Raw genomic sequence first — 18,541 nt, 5'->3', positions numbered from 1 at the left:
CACCGGCAGACGGACAACCCCTTCCCCAAAGCCCCTCCCTCCCCCACCTCCCCATGGGGGTCCCTCCCCAGAACGGCCTCCGCTGTCCGGTGTTTGGACACCTGAAGGGCCTGGAGGCCTCTCAGGGCAGCTGCCTGGCAGCTCTGCATCACCTGGAGCAAGAAACCTTGCTCTGGCTCCAGCAAAAGTCAGGCTGTCAGCTCCTCCCAGCGGGGAGCAGGTCTTTGGGATCCTCTCCCTCATAGCTGTCAACTTTTCCCTTTTCTTGCGAGGAATCCTATTCGGAATAAGGGAATTTCCCTTTAAAAAATGGGAAACGTTGACAGCTATGCTCTCCCTACTCGTTTCCTCCAATAGTCACCATTGCTGGATGAAGAAAGCCTGTGGCACATCTTCAAGAAGAGAAAAACAAGTAATAAATGAAATAAGAAACTGAGAAAATAAGAATCCACTGACTGCCTCGCCTTGTCCTCCGTCAACTGCCACCAACTGCTCTCTCCTCCACTCGCCTCACTGCTAACCCAAAATGGCCGCCTGCATGTCTGTGGTCCTTGTCACCATGGCAACCCCCCCTCACCTGGACCTGGGCCCACCTGGCTCCACCTATTGGGAGATAATCTATAATGAAATGAAAAAAAATGTTTAAGATAATCTTTGTTAAAAGACCAGAAGCGTTTTTATTAGGTATTTTAGGGCATGATTTACTAAAAAGATAAGAGAAATACATTCATGTATGTGACAACAGTGGCCAGAATTTTACTAGCTCAAAGATGGAAAAGCGACGAAATACCAGCGAAAGAACACTGGCAAGAAACGTTGAAAAGTTGGTGGAATACACTGAAATGGCGAAGCTAACAGAGACTTAAAGATAAGGACTATAATGACTTTTTAAAAGATTGGGAACCTTTTAAGATGTATATACAGAAACAATGCGTAGAAACAAACTCACTGGCAGGATTTGAGTGATACACTTACAGTGGACAAATACAAACAGAAAATACAATTATGAGGTAAAAATGAGAAGAAGAGACAAATGTTATAATCTTCATTTTAATATATAAGGAATACAAAATTATAAGCAAAAGAAACAGAGGTGTTATAAACCAGGAAGGGAAGTTGGGGGAAGTATAGAAGCGGGGTGTTAATTGAAATTGTAAAATGTAATTTGAATGATTGATTATGTTAAAATTTCTTAAATTCAGTTATTAAAAGTGGCTCCTCTTACTTAAGGGCCGCACAGACCTCATGGGACACCAGAGCAGATTCCCTTGTTGCTTTTTTGAGTTGACCAGCAATGGGGGTTGCATTTCCTTATTTCCAGGAGGGCTGTTGCTAAAGCACATGACATGCTCTTCACACTTAGTTATCTATTAGGAACACAGGCACAAATTATTGTGTGTGTGTTTGTATTTGCAAACTACCCCAGTCTCTGAGGGGTGAGATTCCAGGGGTCCCAGGGGCTTCCCCATCTTCGGTTTCCTTGGAACGAAGGTCAGTGGAGACTGTGTTGTCTTTATGATATCTAGTTTTATTTACTCGTATACACAACCTGCGTGTAGGACGGAGGGGCTCACAGCATCAACGCCCAAACAGATCTTGCTTCTCTATTAGTCGCAGCTTTGGATCCGGCACAGAGCAAGCTGGTTTTGGGGTTTCCCACAACTCTCTCTGGGTCTTGCTTTCCTACCTAGCAGCCAGGTGAGATGGGAGGGGGGAGGACAGCCCCCCATTAGCTGCAGCTCTTGCAACCCAGCTCCTTCGTTGGGGATGCTGAGGAGGACACTCTATGGCCAGGAAACGCCCTTGTCTTGCCAAGAAACTTGTCTGTGGGAATCGTGCATCCATAATGCTATGGAAATGGTGAATGTCTTCTAGAATTCTCTGGTGTCTCCAGAAGAGAAAGCCGTTCTTTTCAGTTAGGTCTGTTCTCAACTGCAGAGGATGATCAGCCTTGGGAGCCTCTTGGGGAGATGGAAGTGATGAAAGGACTGAATCCATGAGGGAGAGCTACTTGCTCCGAGATGGGGGAACCTTTGGGCAAAGGCCAGCTGAGTAGAGATGCTGTTGGCGGCTAGTTTCCGCACTTCCCCATTGTCACAGAGGGCGTAACATCGGAGGTCCTGCGGGAGGAAAGTTGCCTCAGAGTCAGGGTCCAATCTGGGCAAAGCGGCCCCCACTGCCCTCACCACGGAGTCCCTGGCACTCCTGGACCATGAGGGATGCCAGCTTTGGTCTTGGACCAAATTGGGGGCCAAACTGTCAGTATTTCATTCTCCCATTGCTAGTGTACCATGATATCCATGTTTACACCTTCTGTACTGTCTGTGTAAGAATGGAAGTCAGTCTGTAAATCACTTCCAGCCTTTGTTTTCTCTTACTCTGACCGAGGAGGAGACGGCTGTGGAAGACAGCTCACGCCATGTTTCTTTGTCATTTTCGGCTGTAAATAAAGCTTGATGCACATTTTAACACAGTTTGCAGCACATCTGTAAAGAGAAGGACATGGGGACAGGTGACTCCGTCCCTGAGCACCTGACAAGGCTATTCCAAGAGTTTTCTCCTGGATTTCAAGCCCTACTGCAGGGGAGGAGGGACATCCCAGGCCTTGGGGGCAAATCCTGGCCTCCTACTACCAGAATGTGGCTCCCCAGGCTAAGGAGATGGTCAATCTCCGGTTCCACTCCACCCTTTTAAAATTTAAATATCAAAACAGATCCCAACTTTCAGAGCATGTAAATCACAGGAGTGGAAAGACCTCTGCTCCACTCACAGAAATGGGACTATACCTCCTTCTCCCACCTTTAAAGTATACGTAAGGAACCTCAACTTCACTCTTCAAGCCAAAAGACAACACTTTCCCGTCCCCAGGCAAAACCCCTGGCCTTTCATTGGTAGAGCAGCCACCACGCCTGTGGTGTTTACCTCAGTCCTGTGCGGGGACTGACTGAGCTGACGGAGACATGCTTTCTTTCTTTCTTTTTTATATATAATTTTTATTAAAATTTTTCCATTATACAAATTCCAATATCAAACATTTTTCACAAATGTCAACTTTTTGGACTTCCATCAGCTTCTCTGCCAATCATCCGTATTTTCCCATTTTTACACATTTTCTAAATTTGATATTGCATTTTAATATTACCTTTACTCTTTCTGTTTAACAATACTCTACCTTTCACAAAGCCTCTTTAAATCCCACTAGCGTTGTTTGTTCATCACATATACTTTTCAGATATTCTACAAATTTTCCCCAGTCCTCGATGAACTTGTGGTCCCGTTGATACCTAATCTTCCCAGTTAATTTGTCCAGTTCTGCAGAGTTGATAAGTTTCATTCTCCATTCTTCAAGAGTCGGTAGTTCCTCCTGTTTCCATTTTTGGGCCATCAATATTCTTGCTGCTGTTACTGCGTATTGAAAAAGTTTATTATCCCTTCTATTTATTTCTCTTCCTGTTATTCCTAACAGAAAGGCTTCTGGTTTCTTTACAAATGTATATTTCAACATCTTCTTCAATTCATTATATATCATTTCCCAGAAACCCTTCACTTTCTTACACTCCTACCACATATGATAAAATGATCCTTCTTTTTCTTTACATTTCCAACACTTATTACATGTTTTATACATTTTTGCTAGCTTAACCGGTGTAATATACCATCTATACATGCTTTCAGCCTCGGACACTTGGCGGGTTCTGAAATGGCTGTGCAGGCCACATTCACGACCCTGGGGGGCTGGATTCGGCCCATGGGACATAGTTTGAGGACCACTGGTCTACACTGACTGGCAGCTTCTCCCCAGAGTTTCAGGCAGGGATTTTGTCCAGCCCTTGTAGGAGATGTCAGGGGTTTACCCTGGGACATTCGGCATGCCAAGCGGATGCTCTAGGGCTCCCCATATTTCCTTAGTCTTTCAATGTTATGCTATTAGCAACCGTGGAGATTCCACCTCCCTCTTTCGAAAGGAGAAAACTCACCTGATCAATTTAATAAATCATAATAATAATAATAATAATAATAATTTATGTATACACTACCCATCTGGCTGGGTTTCCCCAGCTACTCTGGGCGACTTTCAACAAAATATTAAAATACAATAGTCCATCAAATATTAAAACTTCCCTAAACATAAAAATAACAACAATCCATTTTCAGTTCATTGAATTAGCAATTAAGCATTTTATTAGCATAAAAAGCATGCGTGAGAAAGCATTACTCATTTATGATGAGAATAGGATTTATTTTGAAATTTACTTGGTTCCTCCTCGGCAGCCAGTGTGATTGTTTCAGCCGGACTAGAACTCAGGACCCGCTGCCTTGAGGGACATCTAAGAGCAGTTGGGCAGGGGAAAGGTCTCCCTTGGGAGGTGGGGGACTCTCCTTCCTTGGAGGTTTCTAAGCAGAGATCGGACGGCCATCTGCCATGGATGCTTTAGCTGAGATTCCGGCATTGCTGGGGTTGGACTAGATGACCCTGGGATCCCCTCCTCTCTCTCCACTCCGGAATTCCAGGAGGAGCTTCCTTGCCTCCTGCAAAGCCCTTTTCCCTGCAAGCTCTTCCTCTGGTTTCTGGCCAAGGGAGGGAGATGCTCAGAGTCCAGCCAAGAGCCTCACCCCCAAAAGGATATCTGGGCATGGGCCTAGCCAGGGGGCAGCTGCCCCCTAAATCCATAAAAAATAATAGAAATCTGAGGTTCTGCCAAGCGAGAGAGGGCTGAGCTGGAGGGACTCGGCTTGGCAAGGGTTAAAGGGAAGTGAGCTGCCTTCCTAGAGAGGCCAGGAAGCAAGGGGGGGCTGGTCCTCCAGAGCCAAGGCCCCTCCCTCCCCAGTCCTTTCCTTGCTTTGGGGTCTCTCCTGCAAGGGCTGCCTCGCTGTCCCCTCCTGGGATCTGGTGAGTCTCCTCTCTCCCCCCCCCCAGAGGGTGCAGTGGGGAGACGGGGGGGGGGGTCCCAGGGCTGCAGCAGGGGAGGAGGCCTGGGGGGGTCTGATCAGGGAGGGGCCAGGTCTGCCACGCTCTCCTTCCTGGAGATCAGAGGATCCCAAACTCATCTGGCCCTCCGCCACCCCCCCCCCTTTTCAGAAAAAAATCTCCCTTCTTTAAACAGAGGAGTCCCTGGGACTTTAACTCTGTGTGACATCGCTCAGCCTCATTGCACAACAGAGGAAACGTGCAAATGGTTTTCCAAAGCTGGACGAGGAGGTGGACTAGCCCCCCCCCCCCAAGAACAACGGGGAGGAAGGAAGGAAAGGTGAGAGAGGAAGGCCAGGAACAAAGAGAGGGATCCCAGCCCATAGTCTGGCTGCTGCATTGCAAACCAGTTTCCCAGTCGTCTCCAAGGGCAGCTCCCCACGGAGGCCACTGCAGCAATCCCCTCGCACCCAGAGCATGGCATCCCAGGACCACATCCTCTCTGTCCCAAAGGGATTGTTGCTGGCAAAGAAGCCGGAAATGGGCGCTGCTACTTCCTGACAGTAAGAGCTGTTTGACAGTGGAATTTGCTGCCAAGGAGTGTGGTGGAGTCTCCTTCCTTGGAGGTCTTTAAGCAGAGGCTTGACAACCATATGTCAGGAGTGCTCTGATGGTGTTTCCTGCTTGGCAGGGGGTTGGATTCGATGGCCCTTGTGGTCTCTTCCAATTCTATGATTCTATGATTCTACTCACTGAGCCTCCAGGAACCTTGGCATGAATGGCTGTGTGTGTGTGTCAAGCTATCTAACAGAATAATAATAGTAATAGTAATAATAATATTAAAATAAAAAATAACCCACCTAAATTTCAAAGGAGATGTCTTTGGCATTTCCCACTTGGCTCTCAGGGGGTTGGTCATATACATTCCTCGCCCTCCGAGCAAAGAAAAAGGGTCCCCACCCCAGGAGTCTGTCTGGAGAGTGGCAGAGAGTCCAAGTACAAGAAAAGGAGACAGAAGCAGGGGAGTGGGCGTGGGGAGCAACTCCTGAGGACCCCCGGGTGAGGACCCCCACTAGAGCCAAGCATCCATTTTTCACAAGATACAAACAATTCTCTTGTCTGTTGGTTCTGACTTCATGCATTGACTGGAAGGCAGCGAAACCAGGTTGATTAATCTCCCAGAAATCCCTTCAGTTGCCTCCACATTTTGCGTGGCTAGAAGGCTAGAGACTTATTTCTTCTCCTCTTTCTCCTCTTTCTTTTCAAAAAGATAGCTCATGGTCTCAGATGCGGTGCATGCCAGCCCTGGTTCCCAGCAAGACTCATCCATGCTTCCTCAGGGAACCATTCCCCCTCCTCACACACAAATTCTGTAACAGAACAATGTATTTGCTTTTTAGGATATGCTACAGCTTCTCATTTAGAAGGGCAGAAATTGGCAGAAGAACGAAGGGTTCCTTCCAATCTTTCAGAGGCTTCCTGGGCGCACAAATGGATGAGCAAGACTCAGCTGACCCTGGAACAGGAAGAGGCCATGCCAGCCAAACTGGGAGCAGTGGGGGATTCTGGGAAAACCCAGTGCAGAAGATCCTGGGTAAGGAGGACACTCTATGCTCAGAGGTGCAGAGCCAGCAGTTGAGGCAGTTCTGCTGCCAGGAGGCCAAAGGACCCCGAGAGGCTTGCAGCCGACTCTACCACCTTGACCATCAGTGGCTGAAGCCGGAAAGGCACACGAAAGCTGAGATGCTGGACCTGGTGATCTTGGAGCAGTTCCTGGCTGTCCTTCCCCTGGAGATGGAGAGCTGGGTGAGGGAATGTGGAGCGGAGACCAGTTCCCAGGCGGTAGCCCTGGCCGAAGGTTTCCTCCTGAGTCAGGCAGAGGAGAGAAAGCAGGAACAGAGAAAGCAGGTGAGAGAGACTTTCCTTTGGATACTCCCAGGGCTCCAAACAGGATAGAGAACATCCCATAATGGTCTGCTGATGACCCATCCGTTTTCTGGGAAAGCATCCATGGAATGAGATCTCACACCCTTCAAGTCTTTGTAATTCTCTTTCTAGCATTTCTCACCGTTCTCTGTTTTGAATCCTTGTTTCTTTCTCAGGGAAAGGATCTCTTTGCAGAAATGGACCTGGATTCCTGTGAGGTAGAGAGGCCTCCGTTGGACACCAGAGAGAGGCCACTGGGTAAGGAGGAAGGTGGTTTTCTCCGTTTGGTCTCATTCTGTTGGTTTTCCAACTCATCTGAGGGTTCTTTTCATCTTGTTTTGGGGGGAGACAGTTGGGAACAAGGGTCCAGAGGAGGGGAGATGTATTTTTGCACCACAAACATATGAAATGGGCACAAACGTCCAAATGCTCTCAGCAGGAAAGGATTTCTCAAAGGCCAATCTGCAGTTAGAGATGCCCTGTTTCACCTGTGAGAGAAGCAGGCACTCCTGGCATCCTGTTTACCTTTTATCTTTTGCAGGTGACAGAGTGATCCCAGGAAGACCTCCTGATCCGTCTTTTCATGGGGGCAGAAGGGAAGCAGCGGCTGTGGAACCAGATCAGGTCAGGGGAAGCTGCCTTGTGGGAACAGAGGCCGAGGGATGGAGCAATGTCATGCACTGGTTGGGGACAGAGGAATGGTGGGAGGAAGCAGCCGGGGAACCAGGAAGGGAAGACTGCTTACAGCCCAAGAAGTGGAGGTAGAAGAAGGATGGGCGGTTAGAGGGGGGAAAGGGAGAAGGCTGGGGAGAGGAGGTGTCAGAAGCTGAAAGGCTAACAGGGCTTAGTGAGCTGGGAGACTCTGTGGCAGAATGCAGTGCAGAATCAGAGGCAGAAGAGGAAGGAGGCGAGTGGGAGAGGAAGGTTGGGAGGCAGAGGTGAGTCAGGAGAAGGATGCCAGAAGCCACCCTCCCTGCTTGTCTCTCAGAGCCAGGAGACCCTGTTTATTGCAGAAATCTCTGCTAGATCATCCAAGACAGATGGCCATCCAAAACAGGCTTATTTTACTTCTAGATTGATCATTGAATGCTAAAATCGGTTTCTACGTAGTGAAGAAATCAGAACAAATAGTGGCCTGGATTCACCTAACTAGCCGCATCGGCTGCAAAATGGGACCTGCCCCCCTTTTCTCCCTCTCTCCATGCCTCCATGAATCCCTTGAATTTGGCTCTAGGGCATTGGGAGGGAACTCCCCAGAACAGCTCAGGAGGAGAGGGAAAAGTCAATCCTTCCATTGGGGAAACTGGAATGCTTGCCTAGGCAGAATGACTTGAAAAACAGAATGTGGAGTACCACCTATTGCACAAAGACAAATACCCATTATTAAAACTTAAAATTAGCATCCATATTTAAAATGTGCAGCAAAGCAATCCTATTGAAACAACATCGCAATGTACAGGAAGGAAACAACGGAGCATTGTGTAGCAGGTCATATTTCTGCTGTCTCAGAGGAGGACATATCCCTTTTTCTTTTAGGGTCCAGTGTGCTTTGAAGATGTTGCTGTTCGTTTCACGGACGAGGAGTGGGCGTTGCTGGATCCTGACCAGAGAGCTCTGCATAAGGATGTCATGGAGGAGAATCGTGAGATCGTGGCCTCTCTTGGTAAGGCTCCCTGTGGGATCGCCATATCTGCCTGGAAATTCAAAAAATACCTCTAGGGGACCAACCTCATCTATTTTTACAGAGCTCAACAGCACCCCCTATAACACCTGGGAACCTAACACCCCCACCCCCAGTTTTTTCTTTGAACAACCTTCCTGAAATTATTCCTTTTTCTACCAGGATTGGGCTGGTCTGAACTTCCCAGGCCATCTTCAATGTCAGCTTCAGAATTGTTAGGAAAGCTAAGTAGCTTCAGGTTTTTGTTTTTGCTCCTTTTAGTCTTGGGTTGACTAAAGAGCCGACTGGCAGCGAAGCTCAGGTGCTGCCAGCCAGAGAAGAAGCAGGCCTAGGGAGAGGAGAGGTAGCAGTGGAAGGCAGAGAGGAGGGGAAGAGGAACTGTCATCTGAGCTCTGAACAAAGGGGAGAAGAAAAAGGGAGACAGAGTGACAGACAGCTGTGTGAGAGCTACAGGAGTGAGTCAGATGCTGGAATGCAGGAAGCATTCTCTGCCAAATTTAAAGATACTGGAAGAGAAGGTGGGGGCTTCCGTGCTGGGGAAGGGGGAGGAGCTCAGTCTGGGCAACTCCATCTTGTGGGGAGGACGATGAGTAGAGGAGCTCCGTCCAAGTTTGTTGTTTTAGCAGTAAATCTGCAATTATTAACAGCCAGAGTCGTCTCACGTTTGTGGGAGAGACCAAGCCATAACAAGGAGTGACATTGGAGATGGAGGGGATGCCATGACTGGGCCAAACAAAATTCATCCCAGAGAAGAGCTAGGCTTATGGAATCTCAGGTAGTAGTAGCGGTGATGATGATGATGATGATGATGATACAGTGGTACCTCGGTTTACAAACTTAATTTTTTCCAGAACAGGTACCACTGTAGTAATAATAATAATTTTTTGTAATGGCTTGGCTCTCCCACAGAAGCGAGATACCGGCAGTAATTATCTCAGTTTTATTGCTCAAACACATAAATCACTCCGGAGCTCCTTCACTCCGTGTCTGACTTCCAAGTTTGCAGTTGCCAAGTCTAAACTCTGCCCCTTCCTCTTCTTCCAAGAGGGGAAAAAACCCTTTCGCGTCTGCTCTTTCCTCTCCTCTCACTGACCTTTTCGCGCCTTCGAGTTTTTGGGCTAGCCATTCCTGGCCTCTCCCCTTCTGTCTCTGAGCTAAGATTGGTATTTTGTGGATCTTTGCTATCTGCTGCCTGCTCTCTGTTCTCTGAAGCTCTGCCACTCGGCTGCCCCTCCTCCCTCTCACATTCCAGATCACATTCCAGTGTCCTTATCTCTCTTTGCCTGCTTTCATACATTCCAGCCTCTGTCAGCTCCGGAACAAAGCTGACATTTTTATTTCTACCCTGCCTGTCTGGCTGGGTTGCCCCAGCCACTCTGGGCGGCTTCCAACACATATATAAACATGAAACATAAATAATAATATTCTGATGCCATATAAAAAGAACATTAACTTAAAATGAGCAACTTATACTGGTGGCCAAAATTGTGGAAACCTTTTGTGAAAAGTGTATTTCTGAGGTTTGATGGCTCATAACACCACTTTTGTGTGGAGTAATACCATAAAATTATATAGCAATGGAAAGATAATTTAATGAAGAATGTAATGTAATGACTTTTATGAAGGAGTATTTATTGGAACAGCAGTCATAAAGAAAAAACGTGAAACCTTTGGTAACCATTGGTAACCTTTAGCTTTCATTACGGCCTTACTATGCCTTCCCATGAAGTGAACCAAATTTTTAGTTCTGCAGCTGTAAGAATGTGAAACCAAGATTGAATTATTGCCTCTGTTAATTGGGCTTTATTGCTGGGTTGCCTCTGATTAACAAGTTTCTTTAGTCGGCTCCATAGATTTCTGATTGGGTTAATGTTTGGGCTATTCCCAAGCCATTCCGGCAGTGGAATAGGATTATCTTGAAAGCACCTTTTTCACACAGCAGCAACAGGACATGGAGCTGAATCCTGTTGAAATAGAAAATAAATATATAAGTAGGAGGGGGCCGCTAGGGGCGCCTTGGAAGATGGCGGATATTAACATCTATCCAGCTTGCACGAGGTAATTAGAGGCTGATTATGGGGAGTAAATCAGTCTCCCTCATCTCTCCAGGGGGGAGAGATGCAGTTTTTACCCGCTGTTGCCATAAATCACCCCCGAGTTTGGAAGAAGGAGGGGGTGAGGCACTGGGTGCACAACCCTCGGCGGGCCTTGGAACTCCTCCGAAGCTACTTCCAGGAGCGAAACTAGTGTTACTTAAAAGGAAAAAAATTGGTGAAAGATAACGCACAGGCTTCAAGAGAGGCAGGAGGTTTTTATCTGCTAACAATTTTACCACTGAAATGAAGAAGACTGAGACGGAAGATTACATCAAAGAACTACAGACATGCTGGTATGTGGATTGGAGTGCAACAGAACTAAAGGGGGGGAATGACTTTTTATCTTTTTTTGCTCTATGTGATTAACTAATAACCCTCCCTCTTAGAATATCCATCACAGCAACTAATTGGCAAATGGGACTAAAAAGGAACTGTGTGGGAATAATATGAATTTAAAGGTTTTACTCTGTAAAGGATTTGGAAAGAAGGGCTCTCTTTGTGACGCAGTTAGAATGGAGATTTGATACGAGACCTGTGTTGCAGGAGGTTTGGTCTTGGGGAGGGCGAGCCGAAGATTTATTACTTTCGATGAGATTGTGAACTGGAAGGGGCAACCCTCCTGGAAAAAGACTAATTTACGATGCAACAGGTCAGGAAAGTTAAAGAGCGAGCTTTTGGACTGTATTTCATCGGAACAACAAGAAGGCGATTGCTTGCTCGAGCGGAAATGCCTGGATTATTGGGATTTACGAGAGAGCAGTACAAAGCCCACACAGAAATACAAACAAGACTATTTCTTTCAACCCACTTGTGGAGCAATTTGGAGGTGAATGAAAAGGAAAATGAGTAACGACAAGGATTTAGAAGAAGGGACTGGAAATATCATTCTTAATATGAAAGCAGCAGAAAATATTCGAGGATTGGACTCCTGCCGATCAAGAAGCATGGGTACCCCCCACAAAAATTTATAATTTGGAAAATAATTGGATTACACGATATGTATTGTTATAATTTGGACTAATTGGTTTGATGTGTTTAATTCGGTAATATGAAACTTAATAAAAATTAATTTTTTTAGAAAAAGAAAGTAAATATATAAATATATATTTATATAAATATATATAAATGCTTCACTATCTTAGTAAAGATCACCTGCGGAAGGCTTCAGTTTGGGCTAAAGTATTTCATTTTTTATTTGGGGGCATTTCCATTCCCATTAATGATGAAAATTCTGCCCACACCTTTTGCTGCCATACAACCTCAGATCATCACACTATCTGGGTGTTTCACGGTTGATGTAATGCAAGTAGCATGTAAATCTTCTCTGATTCTTCCCCTTGTGTATTTCATGCCATCACTACCAAGCAATGAGATTTGGGTCACATCCCTCCAAAAACATTGTCCCATTGTTCCGCGTCCAATTAACATGGGTTTAATCTTTTCAACCTTTGCGGTGGGCCACTAGGGGGCGCATAGGAAGATGGCCAACAATAACATCTCTCCAACCCACAGGAGGTAATTTGGAGGCTATGTTGGGAGTAATTAGGCTCCCTACACACTCAAGACGGTGAGTGGGGCCGTTTGCCTGCTGTGCCCGATATCACCCCCGAATTTTTGAGGGGGATGGGGGCATTAGGCACAACACAAAAAACCTCCTGTGGGATCTCGGCACTCCTGGACACTGTCTCTGACCTGCGCCACTAGCTGCAAGAACTTCAAAAGAAACAATTTGGCACGAAGGAATGCACATGCTTCAGGAAATGAGGAGGAGTGAAGACTGCAGCAGAAGAGGTCTCTGGAAAAATAAGATTTAAATTATGAGAAGACACGTCAAGATGCAGTATGGCAAAGGACTGAAGGGGGAGGTGGAAAATGTTTTATTTTCCTACTTATGTGATTAAACCCAAGAATCCCCTCCCTTCAAGAGGCAAAAGCCAGAAATGAGGTTTTAAGGACTTAAGCTGTGAATCTAAGGCTGTGTGGAGATAAACTTTCGAACCAAAGCATGTTTCTAGAAGACTGTGGAATGTATAAGAGCTTTGTTCTGACGCAGTCAAAAATCCCGTCGCCATTTTGGGAAGCTCTGTCGGAGGACTAAGTCCGGGAGAAGGAAGAGTGAAAGAGAGCGTTCTTACATCGTGGGAGAAACTCCTCAAAGAGGTCTTAAAAGCGACAGAGCTATAATTTACGAGGGAAAAAGTGATCTTATCTCCGAAGGTGACGATTTATGGGAACCATCTGGAATTGAGGATTGACGACGGGAAATCCACACAGGAGTATTATTGGAGTTTATCGGCTTAAGGAGACCATCAGAAAAGACCATAAAGGACAAAGAGAAAATATATGATTAAGAAGTGATGTGGGAACAGCAAGATAAGATTGGAAAGAACTATGAATATGTGTTTGGACTGTTTGAACATCTATTTGGACTGATTTGGACATTAATGCAGAAGTAAGGATTAGATCAGAATCCTTCCTCGGATCTGGAAGTATGGGACCCCCAACAAAATTTAAAAATTCGGCTCTGTAATTTGGAATTTATGTGATGTGGTTTGATTTGATGTGATTGGCCGGTAAATAAAAATTTATTTTTTTTAAAAAATCTTTTCAAAATTTGCTTGAGAGATTTTCTTTAGTCGTTTAGTCGTGTATGACTCTTTGTGACCCCATGGACCAGAGCACACCAGGTCCTATTGTCTACCACTGCCTTCCGCTGATTGGTTAAACTCATGCTTGAGAGATAACAATGGCTTTTTCCTTAGAATTCTAACATTTAGAGCAGTCCTTGCACTCAACTTCACATTACATCTCGCCATGTCATCTTGTATACACCAAAATGATTTTCTTCTGTCATGTAGGGACAGTCTCTCTATTCTTCGATCGTCACTTGCCTTTGTGACCTTTTCCTGCCTTTACCAGTCTGATTTTATAGTTGCTGAGTCTCCTTATACCTCTTCAATAATATCGAAATGCCAGCTTTGGTTAAGTTTTCCCCAATCTTTCATCTAATTTCTTCATAACTGTAGCCCTGTTCACTTAATACTACAATTTTACATTGCTTTCTGGGTGAACAGTCAACTCTTTGTGCCATTTCTATAATTTTATTATGTTTTACAACCTCACTAAATGAAAGAACAAAAAAAAAAACCACCCCAACTTGACAGCAATCACATAACACATTGACAAAAGTCAACCTAAGCAAGTTGTGCTTCCTTTTTCTGGTTATTTGACTATAACATTTGATAGAATATGGGTAATTGAACGACCTTTGTTGAATTGCAGTCTTCATTAAATTATCTTTCCATTGATATATTATTTTATGATATTACTCCAAATGAAGTGGTGTTATAAGCCATCAAAACTCTGAAATACACTTTTTTCCAAAAGCCTTCCACAATATTGACCACTACTTTATATCAAACAAACCAACATTCAACAACTCATCAGAACACAATAATAAATATGACAAACAACACAGGTAATGAACACACACCCAACTCCCTTCAGTTCTTCTCCATTTGTTCCTGAGGCTCTAATCCCTTTTTGTCTCAATTGCAGATTGTGATGAATCGAAAATTGAGAACAAAGGTGACCACGATAAAATCCCCAGAGAGAAGCCGCGTAAAAATTTTGAGTGTGGAGAAAGCTGCAATCAGAGCTCCAATTCCACTTCCCATCAACAAAATCTCATTGGAAATAAACTCTATCAGCGCATGGAATGTGGAAAGACCTTCAGCCAGAGTTCCTCTCTCACTTCCCATCAAAGAATTCACACAGGGGAGAAACTCTATCAGTGTGTGGAATGTGGAAAGAGCTTCAGTTGGATCTCCCATCTCACTAAGCATCAGAGAATTCATACAGGGGAAAAACCCTATCAGTGTGTGGAATGTGGAAAGAGCTTCATTCAGAGCTACTCTCTCACTTCACATCGAAGAATTCATACAGGGGAGAAACCCTATCAGTGTGTCGAATGTGGAAAGAGCTTCAGGAAGAGCTCCGATCTCACTTCACATCGAAGAATTCATACAGGGGAGAAACCCTATCCGTGTGTGGAATGCGGAAAGAGCTTCAGAATGAGCCACGATCTCACTTCCCATAAGAGAATTCATACAGGGGAGAAACCCTATCAGTGTGTGGAATGCGGAAAGAGCTTCAGTCAGATCTCCAGTCTCACTTACCATCAAAGAATTCATACAGGGGAGAAACCCTATCAGTGTGTGGAATGCGGAAAGAGCTTCAGTCACAGCTCCGGTCTCACTTACCATCAAAGAAATCATACAGGGGAGAAACCCTATCAGTGTGCGGAATGTGGAAAGAGCTTCATTCAGAGCTCCTCTCTCACTTCCCATCAAAGAATTCATACAGGGGAGAAACCCTATCTCTGTGTGGAATGTGGAAAGAGCTTCCCTGAAAGCTCCTCTCTCACTTCCCATCGAAGAATTCATACAGGCGAGAAACCCTATCAGTGTGTGGAATGCGGAAAGAGCTTCACTCAGAGCTCCTATCTCACTAAGCATCAGAGAATTCATACAGACGAGAAACTCCATCAGTGTGTGGAATGTGGAAAGAGCTTCACTCAGAGCTCCTATCTCACTAAGCATCAGAGAATTCATACAGGGGAGAAACCCTATCAGTGTGTGGAATGTGGAACGAGCTTCACTCAGAACTCCAAACTCACTTCCCATCAAAGAATTCATACAGGGGAGAAACCATATCAGTGTGTGGAATGTGGAAAGAGCTTCAGTCACAGCCACAATCTCACTTCACATCAAAGAATTCATACAGGGGAGAAACCATATCAGTGTGTGGAATGTGGAAAAAGCTTCAGTCAGAGGGCCAATCTTACTTCCCATCAAAGAATCCATACAAAGGTTAGAAAAACCATTGTACAGATTTAGGAGCCAGGCAAATCCACACTTTTTTAACCAGGCCTTTGGCTGATTGACATTTAATGCCCTTTTAAAATGTGGTGTTTTGTGTTTTTATTTTGTTTTTTTATGTTGTAACCATCCTGAGACCTGTGGGTGTAGGGAATAGCTGCCAACTTTCTGCACCACCTAGAGTACCCACAGAATTGTGGCTTCTACTGGCAACACACATAGGAGACCAAAGAAAAACAAACGCAATGAGCAGGCAAAAACCTGGAAAGGGCCATACCAAATAGACATCCGGTGTGAAGAGGTCACTTTCCCCACTGCTGAACAATGCCACAGGTAGAGGAGATGGAATGCTAGAAGTGTTCTTCCAGGCAAGGGGAGCTGCTGGGAAATTGAACTACGAGCTCAAAATATTACTTTTTTTAAAAGTTGCTGCCATTATAGGCATTACAGGCAGAAAGCTGGAGGGTGAGCAGGCCCAGGCTGTGCTGCACCCAAGAGTGGGGTGAAGGGAGAAGGGAGAAGTGAAGAGACTGAAAGCTTTTTCTTCCTGATGCGTTTCCGGTGCAGCTCTGAATTCCACCTGGTCTGGAATTGTCCAGTGGAGCCACAGGATGTCTCCAAGGCTGTTTTCTTTGGCAACCAGATAACAGGAGCTGCCAAGTGTGGGAAGCCTCAAAAGGTCTCAAGGAAACTGGCAGAGACATGTCGTCACAGTATCATTTGGCTGCTGCTATGGCAACAGTGAAAAACTGCGACCAGGGCCACGTGCTGAGCTGGGTGATTGTCAGTGGGGCCAGTCACCACCTCATGTCATCGCTATCTAGTGGTTTTTTGTGGAACTGCAAGGCTGTGAAAACTGGAAGAAGTGTAACTCTTGCAGATGGTTCCAAGCGCTATGTCTGGCTCTGTTTATTGTTCTTTTTTACAGGCGGAGATTGAGGCCTATGTCGTTCCAGAGATGCAGTGCTGTTTCCTTTCTGTTTCCTCTCTTGTCCATGTTGGGTTCAAAGTGTGTGGGTTCAATAATGTCTATTCCATTTCCAGAGGTGGGCGACAACTGGTCAGTGTTGAGTGCAAAGACAGGCTGTTTGTGCTAGAATCGCCTATTGCACGTAAAGGTCCCACTGAGGATGCACAAGCACAGTGTGGTAACCTTCCTATTCATGACGGGTGCCATCATGGCGTTTGGCACTGGAGAATGTCACATATCAACTGGGGGTACGTGAAGAAGGTCCCAGGGTGCACTGAGGGGTGCAAGATGAAGGTATGTGACAAATACCTGGAATGAAGGTGCATTTCTTCCGTGTGTTTGGATGTGAGGCTTGGGTCCTTGTGCCAAACACAGAAAGGGTGGCCCTAGGTCCCAGAGAATGATCCTTTGTGGGTATGAGCCAGGGACCAAGTGGTGGAGATTTGCCTATCCAGAAGGCAATCAGTCTAGGATTCTAGTCAGCAGGAATGCTGAGTTCTGTGAGCAGAGTGGGTAGAAATGCATACATGGGAATCCAGACATTCTTTCAGAGAGTCTGCTGACTGCTGATGAAGGAAAGGTAGAAACTGATCCTGCTGCTGAGGCTCAGAGTCCCAACCCAGAGCAGGAACAGGAAAGGGCATCTAAAGCTGTTAAACTAGAGCCAAAGAGTGCTCCTCCTCACCCACAAGTCCAGTTGAGAAATCCAGAATGCGCAGTAAGTCAGAGGGGAGAGCAAGAACACACTAGTTTGCCCTAGTGGGTCAGAGGGGGGGTACCTGAGGTTGTGCTGAGGTGTTCAGCTCACACTACTAAAGGAAAACCACCTGAAAGGTTTGAGGTCACTAGCGTGTGGATTGGTGTGGCTCAGTGTGAACCAGAGAGTATTGAGGAAGTTCAGAAGTTGCCTGAAGAGGAAGCCAGGAAGTGGCAAGAGGCAATGCAGAAGGAAATGAACTCAATGGAGTCTCTAGGTGTGTTCTCCATCACAACGCTGCCAGCAGGCAAGCAGGCCGTGAGCAGCCGCCGGGTTTACCGTCTTAAACCCACAGCAACTGGAGAACTGCAGTACAAGGCTAGGCTGGTAGCCAGAGGGTTTACACAGTGGAACTGCTGCCTTACACTGAGGTGTATGCTCCTACTTCCAGAAGTAAAAGTCTGTGCATGCTCTTAGCCATTGCTGCACAGAGAGGTCATCAGGTGTATCACTTTGATGTGGATGTAGCCTATTTGAACTCAGACCTCCAGGAGGATCTGTACATGCATCCTCCTCCAGGGCTTGAGAGCAATAGGCCAGATGCAGTGTGGAAGCTTCATAAGTCCATTTACGGTCTGAAGCAATTGGCCAGGAACTGGAACTTGTGTCTGAATGAAGCCTTAGAGAGCATGGGTTTCAAGAGGAGTCTTGCTGATAGCTGCCTGTACCTGAAAGGGTCAGGAGAGTCACAAGAGGTGGTCTTGATTTTTGTGGATGATACAATCTATGGCAAAGACAGGGAAAGAGGTTCAAGGGTTTGGCACAGAGCTTGGAAAACATTTCCAACTCAAAAACCTAGATCCAGTGAAAGTTTACCTAGGCGTCCAGATAGATAAGTCCCAGGATGGAAGCTTCTTGCTCAGTCAGAAAGGCCAGATTGAGCAGTTGCTTGAGAAGTTCAGAATGTCTGAATGTGCAGGGGTCAGTACACCCATGGAGACAAGCTACATGAAAGACAGTCAGCTAGGGGAATGTGCCAAGTTCGAAAACACTGAGATCTTTCAGTCAGCTCTGGGTAGTTTGCTGTATCTCTCCCAGTGGAGCAGACCAGACATACGCTAGCATTTGCTACCAATCTGCTCAGCAGGGAAGCTACAAGGCCAAGTGTGAGTGCCTGGAATGGTATCAAGAGGATGCTGGGTTACCTGCAGGATACCAAAGATTTCTGTCTCAGACTGTCGGCTAAGGGTGAAACCAAGCTTACGTTCTGAACTGATAGCGACTGGGCGAATCTGGAAGACAGGAAGTCTGTGCCTGGGATGGGAATAAAGTTTGGGGACACTCTAGGTGGGTGGAAGTACCAAAAGCAGAGTCTCATTGCG

The 18,541-nt window shown here is 45.9% G+C and overlaps 1 protein-coding gene and 1 long non-coding RNA gene across 2 annotated transcripts in view; one reads left to right on the top strand and one right to left on the bottom strand.

Moving 5' to 3' along the window:
• The first annotated feature begins 862 nt into the window (after nt 1-862).
• The window catches only part of LOC307214715 (uncharacterized protein), a 46,188-nt gene continuing 28,509 nt past the window's right edge, over nt 863-18,541 (top strand). The window contains exons 1-4 of the mRNA XM_079973639.1: nt 863-1,010; nt 6,310-6,817; nt 7,012-7,093; nt 7,377-7,459. Of these exons, the coding sequence (XP_079829765.1) occupies nt 1,006-1,010; nt 6,310-6,817; nt 7,012-7,093; nt 7,377-7,459 (678 nt within the window). The 5' untranslated portion in view covers nt 863-1,005. The remainder of the gene's footprint in view (nt 1,011-6,309; nt 6,818-7,011; nt 7,094-7,376; nt 7,460-18,541) is intronic.
• LOC307215122 overlaps nt 16,066-18,541 on the bottom strand; it is a 37,775-nt gene continuing 35,299 nt past the window's right edge. Inside the window, exon 3 of the long non-coding RNA XR_013838287.1 lies at nt 16,066-17,697. This is a non-coding gene — a long non-coding RNA (uncharacterized lncRNA). The remainder of the gene's footprint in view (nt 17,698-18,541) is intronic.

The sequence above is a fragment of the Podarcis cretensis genome, assembly GCF_951804945.1.
Source record: "Podarcis cretensis genome assembly, chromosome: 4".
Lineage (NCBI taxonomy): Eukaryota > Metazoa > Chordata > Lepidosauria > Squamata > Lacertidae > Podarcis > Podarcis cretensis.
This window is presented reverse-complemented; position numbering and strand designations above follow the sequence as displayed.